A 13,790-nucleotide genomic window follows, 5' to 3' on the forward strand; every position below is an offset into this window, starting at 1 on the left:
CGAGCGCCGGGCTTCCCGCGGCCGCGCCGTCCTGCCCCGCTCCGCGCCGCGGGGCCCGGCGGGGGCGGTGCGGGGCAGGGGCGCCGGGAGCGCTGCTGCTGGTTCGGGGTGCCGGCAGGACTCTTACTGCTTTTAGGGGTTTTCCCTCCACCCCGATGAAAAAGAAGAAGGGAGGCTCGGGGCGCGGAGGGTCGGGGCGGTGGAAGGAGGGAGCGGTGCCGGCAGCGCGGCGCAGCCGGCTGACCTACATTGGGAGGCATCTGAGGTGACGGCTCCGCGCGGGGCCGCCGTGGGCGAGGGCCGCGCTCCCCCCGCACTGCTCCCGGCCTGCTCAGGTGTCTCTGCGGAGAACGCGGGTCGGAGTCGGGAAAGGCTTGGCCGGTTCCCATCCCCGATTTAGGGCCTGCCTGGGAGGGCTGAACCCCCGGCTTGAGCCCTCCTCTTGAACCCTCCGGTACCGCGTGAGATGCGCTTATTTGTGCAGAGTCAAAGAAACCCAAGTGCTGTGGACCAGTCGGAAAAGGAAAAAAAAAAAAACACCCTGGTTATATAGTGGCTTTTTGTGTATTAATTTATATTTTTGAAACTGTAGGAACAGTTTAGTGCCGGAGTAATTTTGTTTGCTGCACCTGCTTTAGGTTGGCATCCTAGGTTTTATATGATTCACTGAAACGTTGCTCTCGGGAGAGGGGAATTTTTAGGCTAGAAGAGATGCTTAACTTGCACTTTCAACTGAAAGTCAAGAATCTCTAAGTCATAAAAAGTAGCAAAGGTAAACTACCGAGTTGCAAGAAAAATAAGCAAAGCTCAAAAAATCCAAGGGCATTTTCTGGGCTACATCTGTAGGTGTAAAATAACTACAAGGGCTACAAAAGTGTAGAAGGAGAGAATGGAAAATTTCTTATCAAATCGTGTTGTGAATGATATGTTTTTAGATTCACACCAGACAACTCAGTCTCGGGGTGAAGGGAATTAGCTTGAGTGCTTGCTTCTTTATGGTTGGAGTTGTTAGAATGAATGCATGTGCATAGCTTGGGTTTTTACCCACAAATTAGGAAAAAAAGCCGAAAAATGTGTGGATGTGTGTATATGTCTATATATATGTGTGTGTATATGTATATAATTCCCCTGCTAGAAAATGCATTAATTATGAAAACATCAGTGCCTGCTTTTTTGACCGTTCATTTCCAAATAAAAAATGCAGAGGTACCTAATTAAATTGACGCTGTAGTTTTTGATTTTTAAGAATGAAATCAGTGTTTGTTCATGAGGAAATGAAATGTACCGGTGGCATTTGTAGCTTACTAATAGCTAAAGGCAAGTGGTACTGATTGTGAATGGTGAGGTGTTCTGCCTTGCTGGTAAGATCTCCTTATTATTAAATATTAGTTAGCCTTGGATAGAGGATGTAAAACCTTTTTGTTTTACCTTACTGTAGTGTCTATGTAAGTAGTCCTTTTCCCTGTATCTTCTTGTTATGTAAGTTGGCTGAACTGCTGTGATTAGTTGAACTGGAAGCTTTATTACTAATGGGAACTATTTATCTATTGGCCTTAGGATCACAGGGAGAAGTTTCTTCTCAAAATAAACACATTCATATTGAAACAGTTTGTTCACCTGTTATTGAAGTGGAGGCTAATTATTAACCCACCTTACTTGGGTTACTGGAAATTATTTTTATGTAAGACATTTATCTTGCTTTTAACACATTTATCAGGTTCATGTGGTTTTTTTACTCTCAAAATACCTTATGCTCTTTGGTTGCTGCTTCTGTTGGGCCAGCCTTGGAGAATGTTGCTAGTGGGTCAGAGGGCTCTGATTTCTCAGATAACTACATACAAACCACTCCTTTAGGCCAAAAAAAAAAAGTGAGACAGATAAACCTTTTTTAACTGATTGCAGGAGAGAGGAAAGATGTACTTGGTGCTGGCTAATAAAGGTTTGACACTACTGTCATTTTAATCTGTTTGAATTCAATTTTTCCTCCTCTCAGTAGAATTTAGTGATTCAGAAAAAAAAAGTAGAACCGGAAAAGGTAGAGGTGATACTTTACCAGGACTAATATCTTTTGTAGAAGAAATTATATCTGTTGATAGTTCTAATGTTTTATTTGTCATATATGTACCTCTTAATGGAGCATAATAATTAGTAAGATGTGTGGACAGCTCATAGAAATGGAAGAAGGTCTAACTATGCCGCAGTTGCCATGGGAAAAAAATTAAACAGAAGAAATAGTTCTTGTTTCAGGTACAAATAACTCATGAAAGCCATGGTCATAACTCTATAACAATTTAAGAAACTTCCTCCTTACAACTCAGCTCCCAGGTTCTACTATTGCTCTGTAGAGAGCTGAATTTGAGAGGGAATCACAGGCTGTTGTCTGACTGCTAAGTGTTGAAATGTCCTTTTTTTGATTCAGTTGGGAATTACAGTACTGCCGCTGAAAAAGAAACACAGTTGTGGGGGAACATAACAGGCAGTTGTTCCTGCAATTCATCTTGTTATCTTGTCATGTAAGGGGAGAGAAAAAAAAGATGCTAAACACGTGCACTGCAATTGCTTGTGATGTGCTACAGAAATCACTTTCTCAATACCTTGGAGTCTTTCAATTTCCTCCCTCTTTAAGGTTTAAACCCTGTGAGTCCCCCTGGTGGCAGCAGGGCTGGGGGATGTTGCACTCCCCACTGAGGCGTGGGGAGCAATGCGTGGCCCCTGCTTTCTGTTTTTGTCTTTTTTTCCAAGTCTTCAACTTCTTTTGTCTAGTGATTAAACGTGAACTAATTTAGTAGCATTGTAGTTGGAGGGAAAAAATGCAAGTTTTATGAAAGTGGGGTTTACTGCAGATAGATTCTAACGTGAGATGAAAGGTATTATATAAGTACAGCTCCAACTTGCAGTTTTTATATCTTTCTGCCTACTAGCTCTGATTTGGTTTGTTTTTCTTTTTTTCAGTGTTGGGATAAGAATTGTTTTGTATAACTGGATGAATGTAATGGACAAGGAATGGGGTGGGGAGTTCTAAATGTTTCATGCTATGCAGAGGCAAAAAGCATAATGATTTGTTTATCTAGTAGATCAAATAAAAAAAAATATGATAGAGTTTTCTTCTTTGTTATCTTAAATGTATTTGGGACATTAAGTACTCCAGAGTTTTGACTGATCTTTAGTAATGAGTAGTCATAGTAGTATTAGAAAGCAGAAAACACATTTTAATTAAAAAAATTGGAACTATTTATGTGTTCATTCAAGGCAAACAAGCAAAAAGTGCCAGAATAAGCTTTCAAAAAGGAAGTTCATCAGAAAAGAAAAATAATCATTAAAGTTCCTTTGTGTAAAGAAGTATCTGTCACAAAGCAGTCTGCACCTCTTATTTGAATTGTAGGTAGTGAGACTTGTCTTACATAGAATACACTTCTTATATATATATTTATTTGTCAGTCTTGGGGTAACTCTATGTTACATGTTAAAAGTCTCTTGTTTTAAGGTTTTTGGGGTTTTTTGATTGATTGGTTTTGGTTAATGTTTCTTGCAAAAGAATGCTTTTTAGAAAGAGAATCTACATAAAATGGAGGTATACATATATAAGTAACGTGGTCAGTAGGCAGGAACATAATTTTTTTGTTTCGTTTTTCCAAATAAATGCTGGCTTGTTATCTTAAAAAGTTGTGAAATATGTTAAAATTGAGTGTCAGACTTTCGTCCTTGATTGGTGTTCTGGATGTTTCTATCACTCTGGTTGAGTCCTTAATGCACCAAACCAACCTGCACTAACTATTTGCTACTGGATGGCAAATAGTAGCTCAGCATCAGATGAGTAGCATGTCACTGATTGAGGTTTTTTTAATAAAACAACTTTATCCCTTCAGCAGTTTGAATCTTGACTGGTTTCAGTCTCTGCTAAAGAGCCATGGAAAGGGTCTCTGCCCTTTTAAGATTGGTTGACAATAACTTTAACTGGTTGATAGTCTGTAATTCTTATCTGTTGTTTCCAAAGGAACCATCAGCTGAATTTTCAGCAATTGAAAATTCAGTGTGGGAAATAAAACAAAATCCTTAGAAGTATTTTTTAGTTGCTAAAGTAAATAAAGATATATTTTTTAGGATTCTATTACTTGCTTAGTTTCACCACTGATTTTATATACCTGGCCTCCTCTGAGTGAAAATCTGTGCACAGGAAAAAGATATGTTATTGCATGTACTATTAAATATGAGATGAAAAATATTCAAAGCTGAGAAGATGAAATCTATTAGTTAGGTGGCTTGTATGTTTTTCCTTTTATTCCTCTTTCCTAAGGAATAAGATAGTTCTAATGAACTAATAATTAGGGGTTTTTAACAAATAGTCTTTTTAAAACGTATCTCTCTCTGTAGTGTTCTTTTTGTGTATTCATTTGTTCTCTGATTTCATTTCACACTTCAGTCTTGTTATTAAGGTATCATGCTTTTCAATGTTTGGCTTTTCTACTTTTTCCCCCCAGTGTTTTATGTTGTTATGAACAAAAACTTGTTCTCTCTTTGCATTTTCTCAGAAACTACTAAAATTTCCCTCTAAAATAATACAAATGAGCATGTAAATATTGAAACTTAATTTTGCCTTTTGATAATAATTAAGACTCATGTAATTGTGCACTTTTTAAACATTTGAGGTTAATGCCTATGAAGGTGCACATGATGAGCATGTGTAGTGAAAACTTCTAATTAATTATGCTGTAGCAGATATGTGAAAACAGCAGTCAGCTGGTGTTGTGATGGAAATGCTTTAAAATTGTTAAATCAAAAAATTGTATGTTTTGCTTGCCTTGCAGCTCTTGAGTGAAAAGGGCCATAGATAAGTCCGGAGGCACGGAGTGTACAGAGACCTCTGGCCTTTGTTAGAGAATACAGATTTTCTATGAGAGGTAGAAGATTAAGAATGGAAAGATCAGCTTAAGTACATTCCTTCTTTTAGTCTTTTTTTTCTTCTTTTTTCTTTTAAATAAAGCACATGCATGGATTTAATCTTGACATAGTACGTAATTTGCCTTGAAGATAATTTTCTGCATTGAATCTGGGCTGCCTTTAGCATCAAGGGCTTATATAAATGGATGGAAAATGGTTAAGTTGCTGCTTATGCCCCCAGCATTTCTGCCCTCCTTCCCTCTGTCACTGAAGGATCCATTTTTATATAATGAGTTTTAGTTGGGTGACAAAGGGGAAAATTAGGGATAATTGGTGTTTGATTTGGGGGAGAGAATATGGCAAGATTTATGATGCAAATATGGGTATCTTAGTATTCAGAAATGCTTTCAGCTAGATAAAAGTAAGAAAAATCTTTAGAAAATAAATGAAAAGTAGAAAAACAATAATATCTGACAATCTGATGAGATGACTGCAAGTTGAACATAGTTTTAGCTGCTTTGTCAATTTGCAAGTTTAAGGCAAAGCAGGGGACAGTTGTTAAGATAGAAAAGCCTGTTACTTAGTGCTGATATATTTTGTAAAGTTTGCATGTCTTAAATGGTTTCTATGAGGTCCTCTGCTTTTCAGAAGCAAACCACTTTGATTTGATAGTAATTACCTGCTCACTGGTTGTTATACAACTGTTACAAGCTTAATGTTTGAAATTTGTTATTTTGTTTCTACATTTAGAAACAGTCTAATAGATAAAAAAATTTAAGAAATACCCTTTAATGTTGCTGCTAATGTTTGATGATTTTTTAACTTTATTTTTTTTTAGGGCTATATGTAAGTTTAGCTAATTACATGGCTTGTACAAATTAATTTTCTACCAGCATAAGAAAATATGAAGGAAACCTTGCTAAATTATTTAATGTTCACTTGGGAATATGGTGAACTGCTGGTGTCAAAGTCATGATTTGTGACCGAAGCACCCATTTAACCAAGTAGTTAGTCATCCATTGACATTGATGATGAACCTATGGTTTTTTTAAAGAGGAAGATTTTTCCTAATTCTTGATTCAACTGTTTTGCCAGCTTTTCAAATGTTTTTAGGCTAAAACACTACTAATTTAAAATATTTATTCCTCAGCAAGTTTAACTTTATCCATCTGGGAAGTAATTTCTGCTGATATGTTATATTTCTGTCTGTTATCAACATTTTGCATTATGGTGTCTCTGCATTTCCAGGCTCCACATAAGGCTCCTTTGATGTGGACAAAGGTAGTTATAGTGCTGGGGAGCAGGCAGCCAGGCTGAAGTGCAAGTTTTTGACAAGTGACAATTGAATAAGCCAAGGCTGTAAAAAGAAGGGCTTGGATTTAAACTAACAAGAGGTGTAATTGAAACATCAAGTAAAAGCAAGCTAAGAGTATCCATTCTATCAGTACTCATTTGATTGAAAATACAAGATGAAATTACTTTTCTGTATGGTTTACTTCCAGCAGTGGCAAAAATAACTATTGTAGCTTTTGCAATTGCTCATCATGTAATTGATATAAGGATGACAGTTGGGAGCAGATTAAATGAAATACTGAAGAAATTAGCTGCTGAATGTCTTTCTGCTCAGTATTTTTGAGTGATGCCTCTTGCAGAACCAACATTTATGTGAGAGCAGCACAAATTGATAACTGCTGTAGATCTCACGTAGAACTGCAGTACTGGAAAAGTGACAATGACTCACTCTCTAATTAGAAGACTGTTTAATAAAGAACATAAAATGTACTATGGCTTAGGCGGATAAATTATTTGGTTTCAGTATTGGGTTGTAATGACTAGTACTAATTTAAATGATTAGGGGTTTAAACCTTTTCCCAGACTTCTGGTATGTGGAAAGGGGTGAGTATCCAAGTATCAGGAATTGAAGCTCAGGGTGGATGTGAATGGAAAATAGCAAGTTTACAAAAACTTCATTATGTAATTCATAACACAAAGATTTTTAAATTCTTTGTACTGTACAAAGTACAAAGGCGTGCTTTTCCCGTGCTGTACTCAAATGAAGTGCCTTTTACTGCAAGATGATTTAAGGGATGAGCTCACAGTGTTTCCTGCAAAAATTTTACCTGCTGGCAGAGCTATATCTCATGGTTTTTAGTATAATTTTGGGTGCCTAGGAAGTTACTAAAACTTTTGCTATATTCAGTTAATACTAGCCTGTTCCAAACTGATAAAAATTAAGGACATCCGTGAGAAATTGTTATTAAAGTGAAAAAGTGTGCTGCCAAATTTATTTCTACGCAAATATTACTGAAAGTTATTGGTATATTTGGAATACTGACATTCGGGAGAACTCAAGTGATACGTGACTGAAAGCATAGGAAGATTTTCATAAAAATTGCTGAATCTAAAAGGTTTTGAATGTTCATTCAAAAGTTCAAGTAGACATTTTAGCTCAAACTGCTTCATTGAACAATGTGTGTGTTGGAGTTGGGATTAGGCCATTTTGAGTTATTTTTTTTTTCCCAATGGGAAACAAAGTCGCTCGGGAAAACATTTTGGTTGTTACAGTTTGAGACCATGTGTAACATTAGGCACAGCAAATATTTGCCCTCATTTTGGAAAGGAGCTGGCGTTTACATCGTGTTTGTTTTTCTGCCGCAGTGTGAAGCCGTCCCCAGCTGAAGGAGCCAAATCCAATCCCTCCAAGAGACACAGGGACCGCCTGAACGCGGAGCTGGACCGCCTGGCGAGCCTGCTGCCCTTCCCGCAGGATGTCATCGCCAAGCTGGACAAGCTCTCTGTGCTTAGGCTTAGCGTCAGCTACCTGAGAGCAAAAAGCTTTTTTGATGGTAAGCATTGGGAATTTATTTGGGTTTGAACTGCTTGTAAAATTCGGTTTATACTGTATGTTGATTTCAGCTGTTTAAGTGCTTAAAACTGTTAAATTTATCTGCGTTTTAATGGAACCTCCAGTTGCATGAATATATACAATGTAACTGTGTAAAGTAAGCTTTCCACTTTCTTGAAACCAAATGTAACTACTTGCATTTCACTTAGGTCACCAGTCATTCAAAGCTTTGCTTTTGGAAGTAATATTACCCTTAATGAGTCCTTCAATCCTTTTCATCAGACTGTCAAAGATACCCAAGAGATTTCTCTTTTCCCCCTCTGAAAATTGCCTTAGTAAAACTGTTACTGTTTCAAAGTATGTCATATGACTTCCCATCCAGCTGTATTTTGCTTAAAGATTCATCAAAAATGACTTTGCTTTGATACAGAGTGATTGATAGTGCCCCTTCCTACAGTTTATTGCAAAGGTGACTTGTAAAGGATAGAGATAAAATCTTTCCCATGTCCAAGCCCTGATTAATGCAGGACATGAGGCATTAAAGTGACAGCTAAGGTTCTGCAGTTATGTGGGCAGGTGTGCACTGACCCCAGTCATGGCCAGGGCAATACAGCAGCACTCAGAGTAGTCATGGGGTCAGCAGTGTGTGTCCTTGGTCACCTCCGAGCTGGCCAAGGAGCCCTGTCCCCCTCTCTCTCTCTACCTGAGCTGCTCTGTAGGGTGGGATGCACTGCTTGGCTTTGTGACAGGTTCTTAAAAGGCAGGAGTAGTCTGATCCTATTCATTGCAGGAATAAAGCAAGGAGCTTGTATTGAATTGATTTTCTTTTTATCAGTCACTGAGATTTTGCAGTTATTATATTGAAGATGAAATCTTATTGATCAGGTGTAGCTAAAGAATCTTGATTGCAATGAAGTTGATATTAAATTTCAAGTTTTCTTTGGCGTTAAAACAACCTCTGTCCTCTTCAGTTTAAGATTGTCTCAGCCTCCAAAACATGTATGAAAGGGTTCAAGAAACCTGTCTAAAATAGTTCCACATTTTCCTACAGGAATACAGAATGTTAGTTTTCATTTATTGTGGCTTCAGTTTATTAGTGCTTATGAATTTATATTCTATTTTATTGTTTGAAGGATATATCCGAGTTTCTTGATTTCTGTGATTGTCAGGACAATTCTTAGTATGAAGTCTAAGCTCTAAAGCTAGAGCTGACCAAATATTTCTAGCTGTGCTTTGTCAAATGCAAATATTTTCTCCCATCAAATGAAAGTTCTCTTGGCACCTCAATTTCATGAAAATCTTTGCAAGAGGTTGTCTCAGGTAGACTGCTGTAAAAGAAATTATTTTACTTGTCTGTGTTCTCTTGGTGAATTGAAGAAGTTCTCAGCTCAATGAAATGTGTTTTGTTGTGGTTGCTTTAATGATGTTTTCTGAAATAATTCCAAAATTGCAAGTTTTTGTCTTACTTGGGAGGGAGTGATAATAGTAAATCTTAATTTCTCATTCCCATTTCTTGTGGAATGGGACTGCTTGATTTTTATTCTTCCTGCTTCTTCCCCCCCAGTTTGCACTTGAAAGTCCTGGAAAAAAGCTTAAGGCTATGATTTAGAGTTTAAGGCTATGATTTCTCTACAAGGAAAAAAAGAATTGATACCTTCAGTAGAAGCTGTCTTAAAGGGTTTTATTAGCAGAAGAAGTCTTTTTGCTACTTCTTTTCAGATCTTTGTGTTGTAGGACTACAAATCAGGTTAGTATCAGTCTCCATCTGAAGATGTTTAAAGACTAACATCAATGACTTCAGTGAAGATAAACAAAAGCAATCAATCTGTGTCTGGCAGAAGAGTGAAAATTAAGATGTTTATACTATTTTAGTTGTCTTAAATAACATGAAATTTATTTCAGTAAAATTCACCTTCAGAAAAAAAAATTGGTGCTTTGAAGAAGAGAATTAGCAAAAAAGCCCTGAAAAGCCGCAGGTTTGATTTTCATGCTCTGTCTGTGCAGTGCTTCTCAGAATGATTTTTTTGAAAGAGCGTTTTGTGTGGTTGGATATATGTGGAAAACCCTGCAGAATAAATCTGACAAATGTAAGAGGGAGCACTGATTGTCACCTTGAGTGCCCAGGCTGAGCCAAGGCTCCACTTTATTAACGCAGCATGCTGAAGTGAAGGGAAACGCTAAATGAATAACAGGATGCAAATGGGGGGTGTGTAAATTCCTGCGGAAAGTAAAATATAAACGCGTAATCATATGATCTTGCTTGAAAGGAAACCCAAGGTTTTGCTGTAACAATAGATATTTTTTTCAAAGAAAACACTTGCATTTTTCCAAGTTTAAATAATCTACAGTGAATGTCTGTTTTCTGAAGTCGGAAGTCTGTGGGGGGAAAAAGAACTGTTTTGTGAAAGACATCTCAAAGAGTTACATCAATTTGAATAAATGTGCCTCACTTAAATATCTACAGAGTTTTCTGGTGTTACTTAAAAGCTAAATGTGTGTGTTTATATATATATATATATATATATATATATATATATATATTTATATATATATATATATATATATATATATAAAAGAGTAGGGTTTTATTTCCCCTAGTTATTAAGATAGTAGAGTGGTACAGAATGTTCTCTGGAGCTAGAGACAGGTGAGTTTTTCTATAGTGTCTACTGAAATATGGTAGACCTCTGCATGCTTGCAGCATTTCAGGTTGTAGGAAATAATTGCATGCATTTTACTCTTCCACAACTGCAAAAGATCTTAGTGTTGGTGATTGTATTCTGTTGGAGCAGTGGCTTTTGATTGTTGTTTTTGTGCTGCTAAGTGACTCTTTACATACACTGTAGTTTGGTGTGATTGGGGTAGTTTCAAGTCCACATGATGTCAGCAGGCTTTCTGTATGCCCATGTCAGGCACACTTTTATATGTACAGATTTCACCTTACTCAAGGAGGAAATTGTAGTAGTGGATTAAAATAGTGAGTCTCAAGTCTGTTTCTTTATAAAGTCTTGTGTGGCAAGTCAAAGCTAAAAATGGTTTAAGGTGGTGTCACTTCTCAGCTGTGCACTTCTACCTGCTGTACTGAAGTGGATTAGCAGTCCTCAAAGTCAAGCAGGTTAGCTTAAATCACTGCTGGAGTGTTTATTTTGTGCATGTAAGATACTTTCTGAAAGTGGCTTAAGGCAAGCTTTTTATATATAAGAGACTGGGATGAATCAGGCAGGTGTCTGCTGACAATCACTAAAGCCTTTGTGTGTTGTCCTGGTATTAGTTCATTTTCCTGTTAAGTGCTCATGCATGTGTGCATTCAGCAGTGAAAAATATAAAGTAGAATGTGGGACAACAGCTCTTTGTGTGGATGCAGGTTAGTGTGAGCTCAGCATCTGGAGCACAACTGGAAAATCATTTAGGCATAGCCTGTGTTCCCCATGCATACTAGAGGAAAAAGCCCTTTTGCCTCTAGCTTTGGTTGTTGATTATATGATTAATTGGTAATCATTAAAATACTCTACTGTGGTAAAGAAAAGCATTCTTAATCGTTCTTGGGATTTTGGTTAAACAGATTAAAGGGTTAAAAGTAGAGTTTGTATGACTGATCACTTTTTTAATGTTAGGGGCATGATTTTTCTTTTTAAAGGTGTACTGAGAATAAAGGAGAGGCTTGCAGAATCTAAAATGAAGTAGCTGTGCTATGTGTGCATATCAATACATTAGAAGCAAAATTCAACATGTTGCTTATTAATTGTCCTTTCATCCATTTCACTAAGAATTCCTGTGGTTTAAAGTATTTGGGTTTTTTTCCCTCTCTTGCTTATTGGGCAGTATTTTGCATTTATAGAAGAAAGTTTCCGCTCAAAATTAGTTTAGAATTGGTTTCTTATGTGGGATGCTAGGGATTCTGGCAAGAACAGCAATAACAAAATAATTAAGATTTATTTTTTCCACTAAGTTTGCATTGCCTTTTTTCTTTAACTTTGTAATATAATTAACACACATTCCTTGGCATCGTATGGCTTAAATTTGCAGTGCAGCCATTGTCATCACATAGAATGTATTTTTTGATAATGTATTTTTCCTGTCATGCCCACTGTTCTATCATGCTATGTGCTGGAGAGAACAGACTGCATGTGGTTCCTGTTCTGGAGCATATGGCTAAGATGCAGAAATGGGAAAGACAGGCAAAGTGGGAGACAATGTGTTTATTCTGTCACACTGAGAAGGGCAGCAACATTTTGCCAGTCTAGCAGATACAGATAGCCCTTCTGCCAAGTGTCAGATGGTGGTCTGGAACAGAAACCTGAAAGCGCAAAAGTGATTAAAATGCAGCCCAGTAAGACCAGGATAATACAGTAGCTCTATTTTAGACATTTATCATTTTTGCCTGCTGTGTGTGTCTAATGCAGTTTTCCTCGTGTATTATTTGAAGGTGTGACTTCCCTTTCATGTTATACCTCCTTTCCCTGCTCCTGTTGTTGCATACATAGATAATTGATCTCCACACCAGGAAAAGCTACAGTCCTGTAGAGCAGTGAAGTTAGGCTGCAGTTACTGCTTTGGTGTGTTTATGTGGATGCTGTGTAGGAATTTGCTGCTTCCAGCATCTTCTAGTGGGTCTGGCTGGTATTACTTTATTCATGACTATCTTGAGCTGTTTTTCTACACCCAAGGTAGAAAATACCCCATAGTTTGGTTGTTCTCTAATTACTTTTCTGTATCTGGTATTTTGTACCACGCACATTAAATAATTTTCACAGTTTTGAATGCAATTCTTTGAATCTTGTCTGAGAGTTGGAGGAAAAAAATATTGGGGAAAAAAACCCCAACCCAAACAAACCAACTCTTGTTTCCTTTTGTACTGTCTTTCCCTGGCCCAAATACAAAATTAATACAAAATTTGAACCTTGGAATTGTATAGCTATTTCAGTATCAGGCTACCATACCATTCATGTTATTTCCTAATCCATGCTGCTTCTTTCACTGCTTGTCTCTTTATTTTTTTTTTTTTTTTCCTCCTCCAAACCTCCCCCCTTCCCTCCAATCCCCTGAGATTCACACTGACCATTTGGGACTGTCTGCTACAGACTATTTTAGCCTGTATTTTACGTAACAGATGATAAGTAGGGATTTAAGCTTTGAAGTCCTAAATTCTGATCTTCAGAAATGATGATTAGAACTATGTAGCTGTGACATCATTCTAAATCTCAAAATATGTATGTTTCCACAATCTTGGCTTTTATTTTTAGGAGTGCTGTGTCACTGAGCATCTGATGCAGCTGGGCAGCATCAGATACCCCCGTGGATTGATGCAATTTAATATAACGCAAACAGAACATCTAAGATTGAAAATTCTGTTTATATAACAAAGTAAGAACTTAAAATGTTAGTGTATTTGTAGTATAAGAGGAGAAACCAGATACGAATGCTAACAGTTAATATGTTCTTTGGATTTTATTTTCCTATTACTTTCTGGTATTTCAGTGATTGATGCTAATCATTGTTAGAACTCCCTTTGCAAGGAAGAGAAATGAAAGGTTATCTCCTCTTCTCTGCCCTATGTGTACTATTTAATCAAAGGTATATGAAAAGTCACTGTAGGAGCCTCTTATGTTCCACAAAGCTGTTGTAAAATTACTTAAAAACCCTGTCCCAGTATGCAGAGCATTTGTCATTTCTCTGTAGGCCCTGTTAACAGGGAGATTAGTTTTATACATACTGTTGTGGGTTTTACTCAGGGTTCCCAACTCCTGTTTGCAAGGTCAGAGCCTAAAATATAATTTATCCTGTTCTAGCAACATCAGTGTTCTGGAGATTGACACTGTTCTATGACATTGAAACCTAGAACAGGTAGCAAGATAAAAAGCCTAGCCTGAGGAAATACCACTGCTTCTCTGGCCTTGTGTATTCTAAGTCTTGTAATGTTTGCTAAGGTTATTGCTGTACTGTAGCACCTAAAGATAAAGTGATTTGGAGCTTTTTGGTTTTGTAATACAAATCACCACAACTGTTGCTCCCTCCTCCAATGACAGTTTAAGTGAAGAATTATAACTAGAGCTTGCATTGGGCTCTC

At 37.4% G+C, this 13,790-nt stretch overlaps 1 protein-coding gene across 1 annotated transcript in view; it reads left to right on the forward strand.

The window, feature by feature from the left end:
• Positions 1-13,790, forward strand: part of AHR (aryl hydrocarbon receptor) — a 63,208-nt gene that overhangs the window by 543 nt on the left and 48,875 nt on the right. Inside the window, exon 2 of the mRNA XM_064704426.1 lies at positions 7,537-7,724. Within this exon, the coding sequence (XP_064560496.1) occupies positions 7,537-7,724 (188 nt within the window). The remainder of the gene's footprint in view (positions 1-7,536; positions 7,725-13,790) is intronic.

The sequence above is a fragment of the Zonotrichia leucophrys genome, chromosome 2 (assembly GCF_028769735.1).
Source record: "Zonotrichia leucophrys gambelii isolate GWCS_2022_RI chromosome 2, RI_Zleu_2.0, whole genome shotgun sequence".
Taxonomy (NCBI): Eukaryota; Metazoa; Chordata; class Aves; order Passeriformes; family Passerellidae; genus Zonotrichia; species Zonotrichia leucophrys.